The sequence below is a fragment of the Chlorocebus sabaeus genome, unplaced genomic scaffold (assembly GCF_047675955.1).
Source record: "Chlorocebus sabaeus isolate Y175 unplaced genomic scaffold, mChlSab1.0.hap1 unalloc_scaffold_285, whole genome shotgun sequence".
Taxonomy (NCBI): Eukaryota; Metazoa; Chordata; class Mammalia; order Primates; family Cercopithecidae; genus Chlorocebus; species Chlorocebus sabaeus.
In genome coordinates, this window is record NW_027327576.1 from 318,118 (window position 1) to 340,555 (window position 22,438).

General features: G+C 34.9%; 1 protein-coding gene across 1 annotated transcript in view; it reads left to right on the top strand.

Annotated features, from left to right (window-relative positions):
• The window catches only part of LOC103215795 (uncharacterized), a 126,496-nt gene that overhangs the window by 86,578 nt on the left and 17,480 nt on the right, over positions 1–22,438 (top strand). Inside the window, 5 exon segments of the mRNA XM_073014106.1 lie at positions 2,687–2,765; positions 3,088–3,146; positions 5,542–5,632; positions 7,822–7,850; positions 7,949–8,021. Coding sequence (XP_072870207.1) covers positions 2,687–2,765; positions 3,088–3,146; positions 5,542–5,632; positions 7,822–7,850; positions 7,949–8,021 — 331 coding nt within the window.

Genomic DNA, 22,438 nt, shown 5'->3' on the forward strand with positions numbered 1-22,438 from the left:
GCTGCAGAAGATAGAATATTGCTGAACAGCGAGTGTACCTGTCTGATTCTTGCTTTGGAAGCTTCCTCTCAGGGGTGTACTCCACCCTGTGAGGTGTGGGGTGTTGGTCTGCCCCTAGTGCGCATGTCTCCCAGTTAGACTACTCAGGGGTCAGGGACCCACTTGAGCAGGCAGTCTGTCCATTCTCAGATCTCAGCCTCCACGTTGGGAGATCCACTGCTCTCTTTAAAGCTGTCAGACAGAGTCGTTTGCGTCTGCAGAGGTTTCTACTGCTTTTGTTGTTGTTGTTGTTGTTTAGCTGTGTCCTGTCCCCAGAGGTGGAGTCTACAGAGACAGGCAGGCTTCTTTGAGCTGCTGTGAGCTCCACCCAGTTCGAGCTTCACAGCGGCTTTGTTTACCTACTTAAGCCTCAGCAATGGCGGACGCCCCTCCCCCAGCCTGACTGCTGCCTTGCAGTTAGATTGCAGACTGCTGTGCTAGCAATGAGGGAGGCTCCGTGGGCGTGGGACCTCTCGACCAGGAGTGGGATATAGTCTTCTGGTGTGCTCGTTTTCTAAGACCCTTGGTAAAGCGCAGTATTGGGGTGGGAGTTACCCAATTTTCCAGGTGTTGTGTGTCTCAATTCCCCTGGCTAGGAAAATGGATTCCCTTCCCCCTTGCGCTTCCCAAGTGAAGCGATGCCTTGCCCTGCTTCAGCTCTTGCTGGTCGGGCTGCAGCAGCTGACCAGCACTGATTGTCTGGCAGTCCCTAGTAAGATGAACCCAGTACCTCAGTTGAAAATGCAGAAATCGCCTGTCTTCTGTGTCGCTGGCACTGGGAGCTAGAGACTGGAGCTCTTCCAATTCAGCCATCTTGCTCTGCCCCCCCACTTTTTACTTTTAAATATATCTCTTACAGTGGAGATATTTTATATTATTTCCAGGAAGCCTTATTAACTTTAGTCTTCATAATTATTAAACCTTGCACATATATTTGTTTGTTTCTAAAACTCAGGAATCCTGTTGACTTGAAGTTTTTAGTTTCTTTCTTCACCTGTGAATACTGAATCCTGCTTGACAATCATAGATATATATAAAAACTATTAAATCTTCAACTCGAATAATTATTGCTTAATTTTCTTTATGTGAGATCTTTTCTCCAATTTTAAACTGTCATCCTATATGGTGTAAATAGGCAATTCGAGTTAGTATTATATTGTTTACAGGAACATAAGAAAAGCATGTGAATTTTAAAGTGGGGTTTCACATTTCTATCTCACTTTATAGTAGTACTTAAAAATGCCTCATAATTCTATAGGTAAGCATTTCTCTTGCACAATTAAAAATTTCAAGGTTTTTATAAAAGTGGTTTCACAGAATCTTGTTGTTGTAGATTTAAATGTTTTCATTCAATTCAAAGATGCCTATTGCAATAATATTTCAGAAATATTTACCTATATCAATAAAATTATATTCTTGGAACAAATTTGGAAATATATAACTTAGAAACTTAATCCCACGTTTTTCTCTCTCCTTTAATTTCATTTTCAAAATTTCAACAGTCTGCATAGATTTGTGTTGCTTAATTCTACCCATTTAGTCTATCTTATAAATATTTATTTTCTTATCACTATGTAATTTTCCTCATGTAGGTCATCTACTCAAACTCCAAATGTATTTATCCAGATCTTTCTTCCAAGCCCCTTAGATGCCTCAAATCTTAGAGGTCTCAAACTGAAAGCATCTTTTTTTTTTAATTCTTTTCCTGCCTCTTTTCTGACTCTTTGTAATCTACTCAGTCATCTGGTTTCCCCATCCTAGTAAATAACATCTAGGAAGTAGCCATGAACTGCTCAAACACTTCAACCTGCATTTCAACTGTCCCCCACATCCTGCACTTCAAGCCTCCTCCAGGTCACCAATCCAGTCACACACCAAAATTTGTATTATCTACCTTCTTATAATTTTCCATATCTTATTACCGTAATTAACTCTCTACCTATAATTTTGAAGTACTCCTTTCTAGTTTTGCCCCATCTCCCCATGTTCATCTATCTTTACATCACTGGAAGGGTCACCTTTCTAAAATATATTTGTAATGATGTAACTCATCTGCATATTGAGCAGATACCCATTACCTGAAGGGTTAAGTTCACATTCTAGCGTGACACATATCTTACATGGTTTGGTCCCATTTTTTGTCTCTTCAACTCATTTGCTCTGACTGTGTTCCAGTTTTACCACATCACTTTGGCATCCCTCAGTTGCCACGTTGTTTCATGCCTTATTATTTTGCACATGCTGTTGTACCTAGAGTCTTTGTATCCTGACTCTGCACTTTGCCTGTCCTTCCAAATACGGCCCTATTATGGCGGCATTTTCTCTGCTTTTCAGGTAAAACTCATTGTTCTCTCCTTTGTACTCTTATGCATTTTATTGACTTACATTGTAGAACTGGTGAATTATACTTTTCTGTTCTTTTTTTGTTTTCACATATCTCTACCATTTCTTGAATATAGGCCAGAACCTGTCTTCCATGTATATTTTCTGCTTCTCCCAGGATAGTGCCTATGATTTGATAGATACAGTGTATGTTTTTTCTTGTTGTTCTCTTTTGTCTTACTGATAAATTGTGTGAGTGAATAAACACATTTTTTTCCTGAAGTTTTTTGTTGTTGTTGTTGCTTTTGTTTATTGTTTGTAATAGGAGGAAGCAACAAAGACAGTAACTGGACAACACGAAAATGATATTGGCATTATTGAACAAGCTCCACAAGATCAAACAAGTAATGACAATTTTATTTTTATACCAAAATAATAGAAGTGGTACATTAGTGAATATCTCTGAAAATCTTTCTATGCTTAAGTGCTATTATTTACAAAACAATTTTATAGACCGAAATACAATGGCTATTTAAAAAAATATTTTCTGATATCTTTCTTCATGCTGTCAATTCTTTTTATTGAACCTGCTTCAATTCTGAAATTCTATTTTTGCTGTTAGTTTTGTTTTTGAAATACTCATAAATGGCAATAGATTTGTATATGATATTACAATTTACAGTAATAAATGTTCTCATATATGTGTCTGTGAATAACATTTTCTAGATAAGATACCCACATCAGAATCAAGACAAAAAGAAGATACAGAATCTTCAGATTCTGAGGTATATGTATTGTTGTTGTTGTCGCAATTTTAAAACTTAAGTAATGAGTAATCTTAAAACATAAAAAGAACATCACACACCAGGGCCTATCATGGGGAGGGGGAAGGGGAGAGGGATTGCACTGGGAGTTATACCTGATGTAAATGACGAGTTGGTGGGTGTTGACGAGTTGATGGGTGCAGCACACCAACATGGCACAAGTATACATATGTAACAAACCTGCACGTTATGCACATGTACCCTAGAACTCAAAGTATAATAATAAAAAACAAAAACAAAAAAGAAAACATAAAAAGATGATTTGACTTTATACTCTCACCTCTGCATGTGTCCGTAAGGTGGGTGATCATGAGGTCAGGAGATTGAGACCATCCTGGCTAACATGGTGAAACTGTCTCTACTAAAAACATAAAAAAATTAGCCGGGTTTGGTGGTGCGTGCCTGTAGTCTCGGCTACTCGGGAGGCTGAGGCAGGAGAATGGTGTGAACTCAGGAGGTGGAGCTTGAAGTGAGCCAAGATCGCGCCACTGCACTCCAGCCAGGGTGACAGAGTGAGAATCCATCTCAAAGAAAAGCAAAAAAAAAAAAAAAAAAAAGAGAAAAAGCATTTATTTTCTGACATTTATCAGAATATACTTTATAATCATGTGCCAAGTAGATAATAGCTGCATAGTGCAATTCTGCTAATTTGCAGGATTAATTTTGAAGCCAATGTAGAATAGTGCAAAAGAAAATAAGACTTAGAAGGCACTAGGAATCTATTTGAGTTCTGAAGTTGAGTTTGTCTAAAAACTAAATAATTTCTCTGTTCATTTATGGGCAAATACATAATTCTGTGTATATCTAGATGTACAAAGGCTCTAATTGGATTCAGAGAGAAAGAGTTTAAAGTGTAGTCTTAGTCTTGCTCAACTTGGAACTTAAAACGATAATGCCTGGGACTTGAAAGACTCCATCTCAAAAACAAAACAAAACAAAACAAAAAAAAAAACAAAAACAACAACAAAAAAACACTTATAAGTCATTATAAATTTTTCTTAAAAACAAAACAGAGAATGTTTGGTTAGAGAAAATTGAAGAACTTTATAATTAGCACGGGTATGGGAGTGGCAGTGAAATTCTATGGTCAGAGTAGATCTGTCTGAGACTGCCATTTAATCTCCATCTCAAAGATGAAGAGTATGCCATATGAAAGTTTAGGAGCAAACCATTCCGAACAGAGAGAACAGTGGAACATATTTGTTCATCATTTTGTTCTTAACAACCTAGAACGACTAGGAAGTAGAAAGTGGGGTAACCACCATCATCATCATCCTCATTATTCTAAGGTGAAGAAAAATCTGCAAATACGTGTCTGGCACATGTTAGATGTTTCATGAATACATGCTTTTATTTTTCTCTTTTTATGAAGGCTTGCTCTACTTTTTTGAAGTTATGTCTTAAGAATGAATTGCACACTTTATCTAATGATTGTTTGCTTTCATTTAAAAATAACAAAAATATGTTTTCCTTATGAATCTTTTATTCACACAGTTCTTTATCAGCAAAAAACTTGTAAAATTTATTCGTATTATCTTAAGTCTTTGTTTTCCTAAGTGAAACAGCTTTTACAGAATTCTATTCCTACTCTGCATGACATACTCTGAAAATTCTCTTCATGCCGTGCATAATTTTTAACAAAAAATCTGTAATTATGCATATGTCAAATGTTTAATTGTGTTGTATTTTGTTTGAAATGCCCTGTTATTTTTTGCAAGGACTACAGTGTAAAGCAGATACTTTGAATTTAATTCCTTTTGAAATATGCACACGATTGAATTTTTTGGGGAATATGATTTATTTTCTTTGCTCAGTAACCCAGTCAGTAGTCACATGAAGATAAAAGATAAGCATGATTTACAGAGCGTATTTGAGGTTTTCTCTTGAATGTTTTGGTTTTCAATATGTGAACAGCCTTAAATCTAATTACCTTTAGAGTAAAAAATTTTGTTTTAAAAAAGATTTTAAATGAAAAATATGATGCTTGTTATTATTATTTTTAAATTGAAATTATTTATTGAGGCAGGCTATGGTGTCTCACACCTGTAATCCCAGTATTTTGGTAGGGCAAGGTGGGTGGATCACTTAAAGTCAGGTGTTTGAGACCAGCCTAGCCAACATGGTGAAATCCTGTCTCTATTAAAAATACAAAAATTTAGCCAGGTGTGGTGGCTAATGCCTGTCATCCCAGCTATTCGTGACGGTGAGGCAGAAGAATCACTTGGTCTTGGGAGCCGGAAGTTGCAGTGAGCCTAGATCATACCACTGGGCAACCCTGTGAGGCTTTGTCTCAGAAAAAAACAAAACAAAAAAATAGTAAAAAAAAGAAATTATTTATTAATATTATCTTTAACAGATTATCTCTGTGAGTGATACACAGAATTATGTGTGTTTAACTGAGGCTACATATCAAAAAGAAATAAAGATAATAAATGGCAAAATAGAAGGTAAGAACCATTTTTTATTTAAAACATCATTTGACCAATTATTTGTCTAAAAGCGTGAGGACTGATATACTCTGACAGCCAAAGAAAATTATTTTTTAAATGCATAGCATGGAAGGACAAAAGGAGTGAAAGTTACATGTCTTCTCAGGTGTTGGCAACAGATTATATTGAGAGTGCCAAAAAAAGAGCTGAATTATTAGTTTAAATTCAATATACCTGAAGAAAGGAGTAAAAGAGGGAATGAAGACCAAGGAAAACAGGGAGTACATGAGGGAACAAGAAGCAGGTTTATATAATGGAGAATGGTAAAATAAAATAATTCTTTACAGAAAGATAGAGCATGATTAGAAAGCTGGGAAGAATAAAAAGTGACCTTCCATTACCAAAAGTTGCCAGGGAATTACAGCAAACATGTTGTCACTCCTGTCTTTCTCACTGGTGGGAAGGCATTAGGGATGGAAGCAACTGACCATAGAGAGTTGTGTTTTATCTGCAATAGGTGAATATAAGCATATTGGCACAGCCATGCGTGTATATAATTTGTCATATACACTCAGTATAGACCAGAAGTTTTCACACTTTATAAAATCAGCTGAATACCTTTTTAACAGTGCACATTGTAATTCAGCAGACTTGGGATTCTGGCATTTTAAATAAGTTCTCAGGTGATGCCGTTGCTGGTGGTCCTTGGACCTCACTCTTAAGTAGCAAGAGAATAGCCTTTCCTTTGGAAAAATCTGGAAGAAGGGCAATTGGATAGAAGATCAAGACATAACAGGGTCAAGGGAAAGCTTTATATTGCTTTTATTTCTGCATCTGTTTCTGGTCAGAGGGGAAAAAGAGGTAAAGAAATAATAATTACAGGTGTCAGATACTATTCCTAATCAAAGAGAAAGAAAGTGTTGGGAAAATTGATTTTAAAAGATGTTGAATGGGAAAAATGAAGACCACAGATGTGGACATTATTTTGGCTAAGGAAGAGGGATTGTGAGGCAGGAAATGGGGCAAGAACGAAGATAACCAGGCAACTTTGGAGTTTCTCAATAGGAAATTTGAGTGAATTCACTTCAGATGCATTTACAGTATTTGCACTCCAGAAGATTAGATTTTGGGTACTCCAGAGACTACCGGAAGCAGAGGATTACTAGAATTGGAGTAAACTATGGTGACTTTTTAGTTTTCTCTATTACTATCAGCATAAAAGGTATATATTTTGTTGATATTAGCTATTCAAATGAGAAATATTTGAATCTAAGAGCATTGGCTTTATTTTTAATGAAGCAAATTGTTTTGGTAAAATTGTTCTATAGAAATCCATTAGACACTTAATAAAGCAGACTAATTTTTAGAAACAAAAAAATACTGAATTTACTACCTGAATTCTAAATTTTTTTTTAAATAAGTGATTTCCTGATTTAAAAATATAAAATATTTTCTGTATGTAATAAGTATGTTGCCATAAATTTTCAAATAAACGTGCCAATATTGAAAGCTCATTACAGAAACTTTTAAATGAATTTTGTATATATTTTTTACATGAGTGAATCAAGAAAATTTCTGAGGATAAACTAGAGGATACAGAAATGTAGGCATATGATTACACCACATGGATATGGAAAACAATGAATATTTTATTCAGTATTATCCCCTAAGTAAATATCCAAGCTGATCAATCTGTAACACGTTCAGTGATGAGATGTCAGTTCTGCATTTAGCTGAACTCTCATCATAACGGTGTACCGTCTCAACTGTAGGACAAATTAAAGAACATGATGAATGTAATGATATGAATTATTCTAATGTATTTCATTAAACATATGGTGTAGGATTCTATGTTCAGCTTTGACATTTATTTTTTCAGGGTCATGATTTGCTCCTCTGATCAAAGATCATTTATGCTTTCATCACTCAGCATGTACATATTAATATCAACACATTTTGCATGCAAAACACATTCTCACTTTTGAAATCTTCAGTGCATGTTTGATGAACCGTAGATTCCTAGTTTCTTCAGTGTATTTCTGTCATGTGAGTGTCCTAAAGAAACAAACAAAAGAAAATCTCCTAAACCTAAAGGAATCATTCTCAAAGCTGAGCAAGAGGACTCAGTTAGATACTATCACTGGGTTCATTTGTGGTTGGTTTTGTTATATTTACCTATGACTGATAACAAATCTCTTTTGCTTTAGAGTCTACTGAAAAGCCTTCTGACTTTGAGGTATTGAGTTTTATAATTTTATCTTGAATTATTTATTAACTATATATTTTGTGAAGTATACATTCGTTATTAATCATTTTTCTTCTAAACCCATTTAGCCTGCTGTTGAAATGCAAAACTCTGTTCCAAATAAAGCTTTAGAATGGAGGAATAAACAAACATTGAGAGCAGGTAATTTTACAGTTCAACTATATTAAAAGGAATATTTCAATAGTTGACATATTAATAGTCTCATCTCCCCAATGTTTATTTTTCAAATATTATGGAAATATTTGAGTTAATAATGTCCATAGTGGTATCCACGTTTGAAAAACTGATTATTTACAAGAACATGCATTTTAATTAGTTTTTTAAAAAATTAGCTTTAATTTCAGGTGTTTCTATTTTTATGTTCTGATACTGTAATGTTTTGTATTGGGAATGTCTGTATGACTTAAAGATTCAAGAAGATGAATTTTTAAACTCTAATATTTTTCCTGTTCAAAACTTGATTCAAATTCTACCCTTTACTGCAGAGAAAGCTTCACTTTTTGACATGCCAATTGTGTTTTAACATTGGTTACCTCATGTGGATGTAGTCATTTGAAGCATCCTAAGGAAATCAGTTATTCTGATTTAGCTTACTCTGTGTGTGTGTATGTGTGTGTGTGTGTGGTACCCCTAGTTTTTAAAAATGGGAGAAGTAGTCATTTCTTTATAATTATATTTGTAAAACTGATTCTGAAGCATTTGGCTTTAGTGTCTTTTCATTGTTTAGAGGTAAACAATTGGCTAAACTAGTTTTTAAAAAATTATTCCTATACATGCTTAAACATTATACAACATATGTGCACAGTCATAGATAATACATAGAATTTGTTTTTTAACTTCTAATATGTAAATAATTGTACATTGTGTGTAATTTTCTATAACATTCTTTATTTGATCAGCATTATATTGTAAGATCCATCCATAATAGACAGAACTAGCTCTGGTTTTGTTTTTATTGCATTCTTTATATAAATTCCGTTATATAACTGCACCACAACTAAAGTTTGTTTACGCAAAAAATAAAAGCAAATGCAAATTTCAGTCTTATTTAAGTTGGTTTTATCTACTGATTTTTGATATATTAGAAATTAAAACTAAAGAATTTCAAGTATAACCATGCACAATCATCTACTTTAATAAAAATGAAAAGTGTGACCTATGAACCATTAAAGCTATGCTGTTGTAACACATTATTTCCCTGAAACAGTGCAGTATGCACTTCTAAAAATGAGATTGAAAATAGTCGATAACAAAAGTATGATTTGAGTTTTGGATTCTCTACATGAAATTTGAACTTTAGGGATGCTCATCTCACAACTTAAAAGCACATTTGAAAACCAAATATATAGTTCATGCATGTCAAATTATAAATGTACCCTTAATATTAAAATGATATTTAAAGCTTCAGTTGTGCGTGTTTGCTTTTTTCTTTGAACTATGTTAAATAGTTAATATTTGAAAAATTTGTTTACAAAGAAAACGGAACATTATTTCTGTTTTATGTTTGTTTTCTGTCTTATGGCTCCGTGATTTTCATATTCTATTATATGACTGTAGCACAATTAATTAAACGGTTTTATGCTGATAAAATACATAAAAATAAAAACAAATTCAGATTTTGATAAGCCTTTTAAGTTGGCTTTATATTTTATTTTTAATATATTAAAAATTAAAAGTATAGTATTTAAGATATAAGCATGCATAATCATATATATTCCGATGGCAATTAGAACTATGAGTTAAACGTTATTAGAGCTATGGTGTTACAACACAGTTTGTCTCTGAAACATTCCAGTATACACTTCTAAATAAACGCAAATGATCATGGTCAACAGCAAAAGTATGATTTGACCTCTTGGATTCCCTGGAGGAAACTTGAACTCCAGGGATATTCTGATCAGAATTTAAGACCAGTTTTAAAAATCAGATTTTTAGTTCATGAATGTCAAACAATCAGTTGACCCGTAATGATGAAATCATCCTTAAAGTTTTTGTTAGGCATGTTTGCTTTTTTCTTCAACCTGTCTTAAATAGTTCAAATTTGAAAACTTTGTTTATAAAGGAAACTGGATATATATATGTGTGTGTGTGTGTGTGTGTGTGTGTGTGTGTGTGTGTGTATTCTGTCTCATGACTCTCAGTACTCCTTGGATCTTGTGTAGATCATGATTTAATTCTATTAAATGTGGAAACAGTAGTTTACTAATATGTACACATTGATTTAATTCTTTTTTAGGGAAAAATTAGGTTACTTAAAGCAATTATTTTTATATAGATTTCTAATGATTCTCTAAGGCATCACAAGTTGATTCTGAAGATATTGAATTAAGGAAAGACTGTCTCAAAATAACTAAAGGAGTTTTAAAATTTAATGTATATGCAATAAAAGCTTTTTAAGCTTATTTATTTATTACACATACACAAAATAAACTGTCATACATGTTGAAACTTAAAATTGTTAGACATAAAGTTTGTTAACATAAAAAAATTTATATTTCTCAAGAGTCTTATTTATTGATAATTTCATTTGAATAACAGATTGCTGAGTCAATCAAACTAAGTAATGCTAAAAAATAGAAAAAAGATAACATATAATTAAAGTTATCTCATTAAATTTCAAGCATAGGACATACTGTGTTTCTGGGAAGAAGGACACATTACTGCCTTTTTGAAGAAATAATTTATACAAGTTAGCCAAATTTCTATTTTTTTCTATTCTAATGAATTGAATATTTTAGTTTGCAATTCTGTTAGGTTGACCATAAAAGTTGTGGGAATAATCTGAAAAAAGTATGTACAGGTTGAATAAGAAACACCACAGATTCATGAAAAAAATAGATTTGTATACTCTTTTAAAATATATCATAGTAAATATTCTCATTAATATATCTGTGATTAATATTTTATAGATAATATGTTGACATTAAAATCAGGAAAAGAAACATATGCAGAATCACATTGGAGTTCTAAGGTATTGTGTAATTTTGTTTTTATTATTATTTAAATATAAATATTGAGTGATGTTGAAACTTGAAAGTAGAGACTTTGACTTTATTGTTTTACCTCTGCATATTGCCCTTCAGTAATTTCTGATATTTTTCAGAAAATACTAAGCAGTTATTATTTGCTAAGTAGATTACTGCTTCATAGTGCAATTTCACGTATTTTCAGGATTAAGTTTAAGAAGGTAGTGTAGTATAGTGTGAAAATACATCTTAGACTTCTAGGAATTTATTTGGGTTCTGAATCTACAATTGTCTAAAAACTGAAGAATTTCAGTTCAGGGGTCCACCTGTGAGCAAATTTATGATTCTCTGGTATATCTGGATTCAGAGGAAAAAGGTAAAATAGTTTTGTGTATCTTGGAACTTGAAAGGATAATGCCTGGTGCTTGAAAGTATTGCTATATTTGGATTGCACAGTGCGGATCTTAAGGAATATTTTGGGCAAAGGAAAAGCAAGAAAAATAGGAAACCTGAGAAACTACAGTAAAAACAATTTGGTTGAGTAGTGTTTTAAAGAGTGAACATTATTTTCACAAATAGAACTATTTGAGTTATTTTGTGGCAGCCATGTTTTCAACCACATAAATATCTGTATTCTGAGATCACAGTTGTGCAAAGAGGTGGAAAGGGCCTCACTAGTTGTTAGAAGTAGCTGCTTTATAGCAGTAACAATCATGAGTAGAAGTCAAAAAACCAGTCAGTATTCTGGTTCTGTTACTTACTAGTTACGTAACCTTGGAGAAAATTATTTAATGTATTCAAATGTCAGTGGCCTTGTTCATTGAATTAGTGCTAATATCTACCTCTTAGATATGTTTAATTGAGCAATGTTGTAATAAAAGTGAAAATATTTTGCAAACTGAAAAATGTGTATACAAATGTAAGATAATGATGACAGTGGTATTCAGTGGCTTAATAAATATCAAGGGTACTTTTTCTAAACATGAAGGCAGTATTGTCAAAAAAATAATGGGGGAATACAACAGACATGTGGATTTCTAGTTTAGTGTATGGGTATGTTAAGTATCAGCAGGCTACTAATACTATTTTCTAAACTTGCTAAGAATTTAGCAAATTAGACCTCTCTGATGAGATTTTAAATGCTTTGACTATTAATAATGTGCTTCCTGAATAGCATAAGTGTGCTAAGCAGTGAGACCTGAAGACACAGGATGAGGACTTATGTTAAAGTGGTAGGAATAGAAAAGCAAGTTAACAACACTTATAAGTAAATATAAGTGATCTCTATATAAAGACAGATAGTGTTAGGTTAGATAAAATTGAAGAAGTTTACACTTAGAATGGGAATGGGGGTGGCAGTCAAATTCTGTAGTCAGAGATTTCTTTGAGACTGTCAGTCAAACTCCCATAACAAGCATGAGAGGTAGGATGACATGCATATACCCAAAGGATTATAAATCATGCTGCTATAAAGACACATGAACACGTATGTTTATTGCGGCACTATTCACAATAGCAAAGACTTGGAATCAACCCAAATGTCCATCAGTGACAGACTGGATGAAGAAAATGTGGCACATATACACCATGGAATACTATGCAGCCATATAAAAGGATGAGTTCATGTCCTTTGTAGGGACATGGATGCAGCTGGAAACCATAATTCTCAGTAAACAATTGCAAGAACAGAAAACCAAACACCTCATGTTCTCACTCATAGGTGGGAATTGAACAATCAGATTACTTGGACTCTGGAAGGGGAACATCACACACTGGGGCCTATTATGGGTAGGGGGTAGGGAATGGGGGGAGGGATGGCATTGGGAGTTGTACCTGATGTAAATGACGAGTTGATGGGTGCTGACGAGTTGATGGGTACAGCACACCAACATGGCACAGGTATACATATGAAACAAACCTGCACATTGTACACATGTACCCTAGAACTTAAAGTATAATAAAAAAAGAAAAAAAAAAAGGAGAAATCTCCAAAAAAAAAAAAAAAAAAAAAAAAAAAAAAAAAAAAAGAATGTCTAGGTGAAACATTTGGAGCAGAAAAAAAGCAGATTACATTTCTTTACAATTTTTCTCGTAACATTCTGGAAAGACTAGGAAGCGGAAAGTGGGGTAAACATTATCATCATCATTTTCATTATTGTAAGGTGTAAAAAAGTTTGCAAATGTGTTCCTGGCACATAATAAATGCTTTATGAATAAATGTTCTTATGTTTTTATGAAGGACTTGCTATAGTTTTCTGAAATTATGTTTTAATTGAGATTGAATTGCATATTTTATATGATATTGGTTTCTTTTCATTTAAACTTAATAGAATGTTTTTCTTCTTTTAAATTTATTCACGCATTTCTTCTGTTATCAAAAATTTTCTCAAAAATTTTTGATTATTTCAAATTCTTGTCTACCTAAATAAAGAAGCTTTTGCAATATTCTATCTCATACTCTGAAGGTTTTCTTTCCTTAAAGTGTCTTATTTTAACCCTAAAAATTTATAATTATGAATATTTTAAATGTTTAATGTTGTCAATGTTATATAGCAAGAAGCAGGTGATTGTCTTTTGTTTTAAATGCCCTCTCTTTTTTCTTGAGGACTACAAAGTAGAGTTAGATATTTTGAATGTAATTTCTTGTTGAAATATGCACACGAGTAAATACTTTTTCTGTGGATATGTTTTTATTTTTGGGTTTTCATGCTTAGTAACTGTTTCAATAGCTAAATGAAAATGAAAATAAGATTGATTTGGAGAGCATATGTGAAGTCCTTTATATAAATGTTTTGGTTTTCAATAGGTTTCTAATCTTAAATCAAATTGCCTTTAAAGTAGGAAACTGAGTATGTTTTGAAATATGTTAGGAAATCTTGATGTCACTCATTATTATTATTATTATTTTAAAATTGCAATTCATTATTGATAGAACTTCAAACAGAGTGTTTCGGAAAGTGCTGCACAGAATTACACGTGTTTACCTGAGGCTACATATCAAGAAGAAGTCAAGAATATAAATGGAAAACTAAAGGGTAAGAATCACTTTTTATTTAGAAGTCATTTGACAGTATGTTTATCTAAAAATTTGAGGACTGTTATACTGTAATAGCCTCAGAACATTACGCACTAAATGAGTAGTATAAAAAAAGCGAATTAAAATGGTAATAAGTTACATATCTTGTCAGGTGTCAGCAACAGAGTATATAGAGAGTGCCAAAAAAGGAACTGAATTATTACTTTAAATTCCAGATATTCTAAAACCTGAGGTATCTCAGGAAGTAAGAGGAAAGATGTAAAAGAGGGAATAAAGAATGAGGAAGACAGAAAGTACAGGGAGGAAATGAGGGAAAAAGAAGCAGGTGTATACAATGGAGGTTCATAAGATAAAATAACTCTTTAGATAGAGGAAGAGTATGGTTAGAAAGGTGGGAAGAATATATAGTAAGCTTTCAGTACAAAAACTAGTAAAAGAATTACAGCAAAAATGTTCCAACCAAGCTAAAAACCATGGCACAAGAAGTACGTGATACATGCACAAGCTTCAGTAGCTGATTCGATCAAGTGGAAGAAAGGGTATCTGTGATTGAAGATCAAATGAATGAAATGAAGTGAGAAGAGAAGTTTAAAGAAAAAAGAGTAAAAAGAAACAAACAAAGCCTCAAGAAATATGGGACTATGTGAAAAGACCAAATCAACGTTTGATTGGTGTACCTGAAATTGACAGGGAGAATGGAACCAAGTTGGAAAACACTCTGCAGGATATTATCGAGGAGAACTTCCCCAACCTAGAAAGACAGGCCAACATTCAAATTCAGGAAATACAGAGAATACCACAAAGTTACTCCTCGAGAAGAGCAACCCCAAGACACATAATTGTCAGATCCACCAAGGTTGCAAAGAAGGAAAAAATGTTAAAGGTAGCTAGAGAGAAAGGTCGGGTTACCCACAAAGGGAAGCCCATTAGACTAACAGCAGAGCTCTCAGAAGAAACTCTACAAGCCAGAAGAGAGTGGGGGCCAATATTCAACATTCTTAAAGAAAAGAATTTTCAACCCGAAATTTCATATCCAGCTAAACTAAGCTTCATAAGTGAAGGAGAAATAAAATCCTTTACAAACAAACAAATGCTGAGACGTTTTGTCACCACCAGTCCTGCCTTACAAGAGCTCCTGAAGGACACACTAAACATGGAAATGAAAAACAGGTACCAGTCACTGCAAAAACATGCCAAATTACAAAGACCCTCGATGCTAGGAAGAAACTGCATCAACTAATAAGCAAAATAACCAGCTAACATCATAATGACAGGATCAAATTCACACATAACAATATTAACCTTAAATGTAAATGGACTAAATGCTCCAATTAAAAGACACAGACTGGCAAATTGATAAAGAGTCAAGACCCATCAGTGTGATGTATTCAGGAGACACATCTCATGTGCAGAGACACACATAGGCTCAAAATAAAGGGATGCAGAAAGATCTACCAAGCAAATGGAAAACAAGAAGAAAGCAGGGATTGCAATCCTAGTCTCTGACACAACAGACTTTAAACCAACAAAGATCAAAAGAGACAAAGAAGGCCATTACATAATGGTAAAGGGATCAATTCAACAAGAAGACCTAACTATCCTAAATATATATGCACCCAATACAGGAGAACCCAGATTCATAAGGCAAGTCAATAGAGACCTACAAAGAGACTTAGACTCCCACAAAATAATGATGGGAGACTTTAACACCCCGGTATCAATATTAGACAGATCAACGAGACAGAAGGTTAAAAAGGATATCCAGGACTTGAACTCGGCTCTGCACCAAGCAGACCCAATAGACATCTACAGAACTCTCCACCCCAAATCAGCAGAATATACATTCTTCTCAGTACCACATCATACTTATTCCAAAATTGACCATATAGTTGGAAGTAAAGCACTCCTCAGCAAATATAAAAGAACAGAAATCACAACAAACTGTCTCTCAGATCACAGTGCAATCAAATTAGAACTCAGGATTAAAAAACTCACTCAAAATCACACAACTACGTGGAAACTGAACAACCTGCCCCTGAGTGACTGCTGGGTACATAACAAAATGAAGGCAGAAATAAAGATGTTGTTTGAAACCAATGAGAACAAAGGCACAACATATCAGAATCTCTGGGCCACATTTAAGCAATGTGTAGAGGGAAATTTATAGCACTAAATGCCCAGAAGAGAAAGCAGGAAAGACCTAAAATTGACACCCTAACATCACAATTTAATGAACTAGAGAAGCAAGAGCAAACAAATTCAAAAGGTAGCAGAAAGTAAGAAATAACTAAGAACAGAGTAGAACTGAAGGAGATAGAGATACCAAAAACCCTTCAAAAATCAATGAATCCAGGAGCTAGTTTTTTGAAACGATCAACAAAATAGATGGCTAGCAAGATTAATAAAGAAGAAAAGAGAGAAGAATCAAATAGACACAATAAAAAATGAAAAAGGGGATATCACCACTGATCCCACAGAAATACAAACTACTATCACACAACACTATAAACACCTCTACACAAATAAACTAGAAAATCTAGAAGAAATGGATAAATTCCTGGACACACACACCCTCCCTAGACTAAACCAGGAAGAAGTTGAGTCCCTGAATAGACCAATAACAGGCTCTGAAATTGAGGCAATAATTAATAGCCTACCAACCAAAAAAAAGTCCAGGACCAGACGGATTCACAGCCGAATTCTACCAGAGGTACAAAGAAGAGCTGGAACCATTCCTTCTGAAACTATTCCAATCATAGAAAAAGAGAGAATCCTCCCTTACTCATTTTATGAAGCCAGTATCATCCTGATACCAAAGTCTGGCAGAGAGACAACAAAAAAGAGAATTTTAGACCAATATCCCTGATGAACATCAATGCAAAAATCCTCAATAAAATACTGGCAAACTGAATCCAGCAACATATCAAAAAGCTTATCCACCATGATCAAGTTGGCTTCATCCCTGAGATGCAAGGCTGTTTCAATAAACATAATGCATAAACATAATGCATCACATAAACAGAACCAAAGACAAAAACCACACGATTATATCAATAGATGCAGAAAAGGCCTTTGACAAAATTCAACAGCACTTCATGCTAAAATCTCTCAATAAATAAACTAGGTACTGATGGGACGTATCTCAAAATAGTAAGAGCTATTTATGACAAACTCATAGCCAATATCATACTGAATGGGCAAAAACTTGAAGCTTTCCCTTTGAAAACTGGCACAAAACAGGGATGCCCTCTCTCACCACTCCTATTCAACATAGTGTTAGAAGTTCTGGCCAGGGCAATCAGACGGGAGAAAGAAACTAAGGGTATTCAATTAGAAAAAGAGGAAGTCAGATTGTCCCTGTTTGCAGATGACGTGATTGTGTATTTAGAAAACTCTATCATCTCAGCCCTAAATCTCCTTAAGCTGATATAAGCAACTTCAGCAAAGTCTCAGGACATACAATTAATGTGCAAAAATCACAAGAATTCCTATACACCGATAACAGACAAACAGAGAGCCAAATCATGAGTGAACTCCCATTCACAATTGCTTCAAAGAGAATAAAATGCCTAGGAATCCAACTTACAAGGGATGTGAAGGACCTCTTCAAGGAGAACTACAAACAACTGCTCAACAGAAAAAAGGGGACACAAACAAATGGAACAACATTCCATGCTCATGGATAGGAAGAATCAATATCATGAAAATGACCATACTGCCCAAGGAAAATTTTAGATTCTATGCCATCTCCATCAAGCTACCAATGACTTTCTTCACAGAATTGGAAAAAAACTACTTTAAAGTTCATATGGAACCAAAAAAGAGCCCTCATTGCCAAGACAATCCTAAGCCAAAAGAACACAGCTGGAGACATCACGCTACCTGACTTCAAACTATACTACAAGGCTATAGTAACCAAAACAGCATGGTCTTGGTACCAAAACAGAGATATAGACCAAGGGAAAGGAACAGAGCTCTCAGAAATAACACCACAAATCTACAACCATCTGATTTTTGATGAACCAGACAAAAACAAGAAATGGGGAAGGATTCCCTGTTTAATAAATTGTTCTGGGAAAACTGGCTAGCTATATGTAGAAAGCTGAAACTGCATCCCTTCCTTACACCTTATACAAAAATTATTTTGAGATGGATTAAAGACTTCAATGTTAGACCTAAAACTATAAAAACCCCAGAAGAAAACCTAGGCAATACCATTCAGGACAGAGGCGTGGGCAAAGACTTCATGACTAAAACACCAAAAGCAATGGCAACAAAAGCCAAAATGGACAAATGTGATCTAATTAAAGAGCTTCTGCACAGCAAAAGAAGCTTCCACCAGAGTGAACAGGAAACCTACAGAATAGGAGAAAATTTTTGCAATCTACCCATCTGACAAAGGGCTACTATCTGGAATCTACAAATAACTTTAACAAGTTTACAAGAAAAAATCAGACAACCCCATCAAAAAGTGGACAAAAGATGTGAACAGACAGTTCTCAAAAGAAGACATGTATGCAGCCAACAGACACATGAAAAAATGCTCATCATCACTGGCCATCAGAGAAATGCAAATCAAAATCACAATGAGATACCTACTCACACCAGTTAGAATGGTAATCATTAAAAAGTCAGGAAACAACAGGTGCTGGAGAGGATGTGGAGAAACAGGAACACTTTTACACTGTTGGTGGGAGTGTCAATTAGTTCAACCATTGTGGAAAACAGTGTGGCGATTTCTCAAGGATCTAGGACTAGAAATACTATTTGACCCAGCAATCCCATTACTGGTTATATATCCAAAGGATTATAAATCATACTACTATAAAGACACATGCACATGTATGTTTATTGGGGCACTATTCACAATAGCAAAGACTTGGAACCAACCCAAATGTCCATCAATGATAGACTGAATTAAGAAAATGTGGCACATATACATCATAGAATACTATGCAACCATATAAAAAGGATGAGTTCATGTCCTTTGTAGGGACATGGATAAAGCTGGAAACCATCATTCTGAGCAAACTATCACAAGGACAGAAAACCAAACACTGCATGTTCTCACCCATAAGTGGGAATTGAAATATGAGAACACTTGGATACAGGGTGGGGAACATCACACACCAGGGCCTGTCATGGGGTGGAGGGAGCGGGGAGGGATAGCATTAATAAAAATACATAATGTAAATGATGAGTTAATGGGTGCACCGCACCAACATGGCACATGTATACATATGTAACACATCTGCATGTTGTGCACATGTACCCTAGAACTGAAAGTATAATAATAATAAAAAAAATTTTCCATCTTTACTTACTCGCTTGGGGAGGACATTAGGGATGGAATTACCTGACTGTGCGAAGCTATGTTTCATCTATTATTGGTGAATATAAGCATATATGGGCAGCCACACATGTATATATTTTTTCAGTATGGTCCAGAAGTTTTCATACTTTAATAAATGAGCTACACATCTTGTTAACAATGCACATTCTGATTCAATAGACTTGAGGTTGTGCAATTTTAATAAATTCTCAGGTGATGCTGATGCTGGTGGTTCTTGGACCATGCACTGAGTAGCAAAGGTATAGAGTTTTCATTGAAGTAATTTGGAAGAAGAGCAATTGGATAGAATGTCAAGACATAACAGAGTCAAGGGCAAGCATTATTTTGATTTTGTTTCTCAGTATGTTTTTAGTCAGAAGCGAAGAAAGAGGTTAAAAAACAACAACAGAATTTATAGATGCCCAATATTACTTCCGAACAAGAGAAAGAAAGTGGTAGGAAAATTTATTTTTAAAAGTGTTGAAGGGAAAGAATCAAAACTACAGATCTGGAGATTATTTTTGCTAAAGAATAGCAATTGTGAGGCATGAAGGGGGAGGGGAGGAGAAGCTAAGTAGGTAATTTTGAAGTTTCTGAGAAGGAAACTTGAGTGAACTCATTTCAGATGCATTTGGAATGTCTGCACTCCAGAAGGTTAGATTATGTGTGCTCTGGACAGTATTGGAAGAAGCAGGGATTACTAGATTTGGCATCTACCACAGTGACTCATTACTCTTTTCTATTACTTTCAGGATTCATAGAGACATGTTTTGTTGATATTATTTATTTAAGTGAGATAAATTTGAATATGAATCCATTGACTTTTCTAGTAAAATTGCTGCTCCATAATAATCTGTTAGTTGACTGGCCCCGGTGGCTCATGCCTGTAATCCCAGCACTTTGGGAAGCTGAGGTGGGCCGATCACTTGGGGTCAGCAGTTCGAGACCAGCCTGGCCAACATGGTGAAACGCCATCTCTACTAAAAATACAAAAAAAAAAAAAAAAAAAATTAGCTGGGTGTGGTAGCACACGCCTGTAATCCCAGCTACTCAAGAGGCTAAGGCAGGAGAATCGCTTGAACCTAGGTGGCGGAGGTTGCAGTGAACTGAGGTCACTCCACTGCATTCCACTCTGGGTGACAGAGTGAGACTCCATCTCAAAAAAAATAAAAATAAAAAAATAAAAATTTGTTAGAGACTAACATGGTAAATCAGTCTAATTTTAGAAACAAAAACTAAATTTATTACTTGAATACTAAAACTGATTTTTAAATAAATATTATACTGATTTCAAAATAAAAATGGTTATAACTAATTAATATTTAGCAATCAAGTTTTTGAATAAATATTTCAATACTGAAAGATTTTTATACATTATTTTCTTTATGAGTTTTATATGCCATCTTATATGAAGGGATGAAAAAACATTCAGATGGATAAACGAGAGGTTGCAAAAATGTAGGCGTAAAATTACACCACATGTGTATGGAAAAAAATGAATATTTTTATTTACTATTATTCCCTAATATACATCCATGCTCATGAATTCATTACACTTTCGTTAATGAGACATCAATTTTACATTCAGCTAAACTCTTATTGTAACTGTGTACCTTCTCAATTATAAGATAAAGAGTATGATGAATGTTTATAATTTAATGATATAAGTGATTCTGAAGTGTATCTTGTAGTTCAGAAGCTCTCATAATTTATAACCAGTATATGTTAGCCATGTGTGAGATTCATAGATGCCATGTGATAAATGAGCTCTAGATGATGAAATGGTTTGTAAAATTTTGCTTGTGTGTTTTTTGCTTTTTTTTCTTTTTCACATAAAAATTTTAAACTCAATGTTTTTGTTTATAAAGAAAATAGTTACAAATTTACTTTTTGTCACCTGGGACTGCACATTTTTGATATAGTTTGAACCTAGACTTTTTTTAAACTTGTGAAAAATTAGGTCACTTATGACTATTATTTTTATATAAATTTCTGATATATTTATCCAAAATTTCCCAAGTACTTTCTTAATATATTGGCGCATTAGAAAGAGACTATATCATTATAATTTTTTTAAAAAATATATTCAATAAAATGTTTTAAAGTCCATATCTGTATCATTCATTGACACAATAGTTTCATTAATCTTTAAACTTTAAATGACTAGACATAAATTTCATTGATATAAAAGTATACATATCTTTGAAGAATCTTATTGATGAATAATTTATCCTGGAAAATGAACTAGTCATAAATCTTGCTGAGTCAATCAAAGAAAGTAACAGTAAAACATTAATTCCTGAAAGAAAATGAGGGTTGGGAGCAAGATGGCCGAATAGGAACAGCTCCAGTCTCCAACTCCCAGCACAAGCGACACAGAAGACCGGCGATTTCTGCATTTTCAACTGAGGTACTGGGTTCATCTCACTGGGGAGTGCCAGACGATCGGTGCTGGTCAGCTGCTGCAGCCCGACCAGCGAGAGCTGAAGCAGGGCGAGGCATTGCCTCACCTGGAAAGCGCAAGGGGGAAGGGAATCCCTTTTCCTAGCCAGGGGAACTGAGACACACAACACCTGGAAAATCGGGTAACTCCCACCCCAATACTGCGCTTTAAGCAGACAGGCACACCAGGAGATCATATCCCACACCTGGCCGGGAGTGTCCCACACCCACGGAGCCTCTCTCATTGCTAGCACAGCAGTCTGTGATCTACCGGCAAGGCAGCAGCGAGGCTGGGGGAGGGGCGCCCGCCATTGCTGAGGCTTAAGTAGGTAAACAAAGCTGCTGGGAAGCTCGAACTGGGTGGAGCTCACAGCAGCTCAAGGAAACCTGCCTGTCTCTGTAGACTCCACCTCTGGGGACAGGGCACAGTAAATAATAACAAACGCAGCAGCTCTGCAGACGCAAACGACTCTGTCTGACAGCTTTGAAGAGAGCAGTGGATCTCCCAACACGGAGGTTGAGATCTGAGAAGGGACAGACTCCCTGCTCAAGTGGGTCCCTGACCCCTGAGTAGCCTAACTGGGAGACATCCCCCACTAGGGGCAGTCTGACACACCACACCTCACAGGGTGGAGTACACCCCTGAGAGGAAGATTCCAAAGCAAGAATCAGACAGGTACACTCGCTGTTCAGAAATATTCTATCTTCTGCAGCCTCTGCTGCTGATACCCAGGCAAACAGGGTCTGGAGTGGACCTCAAGCAATCTCCTACAGCTACAAC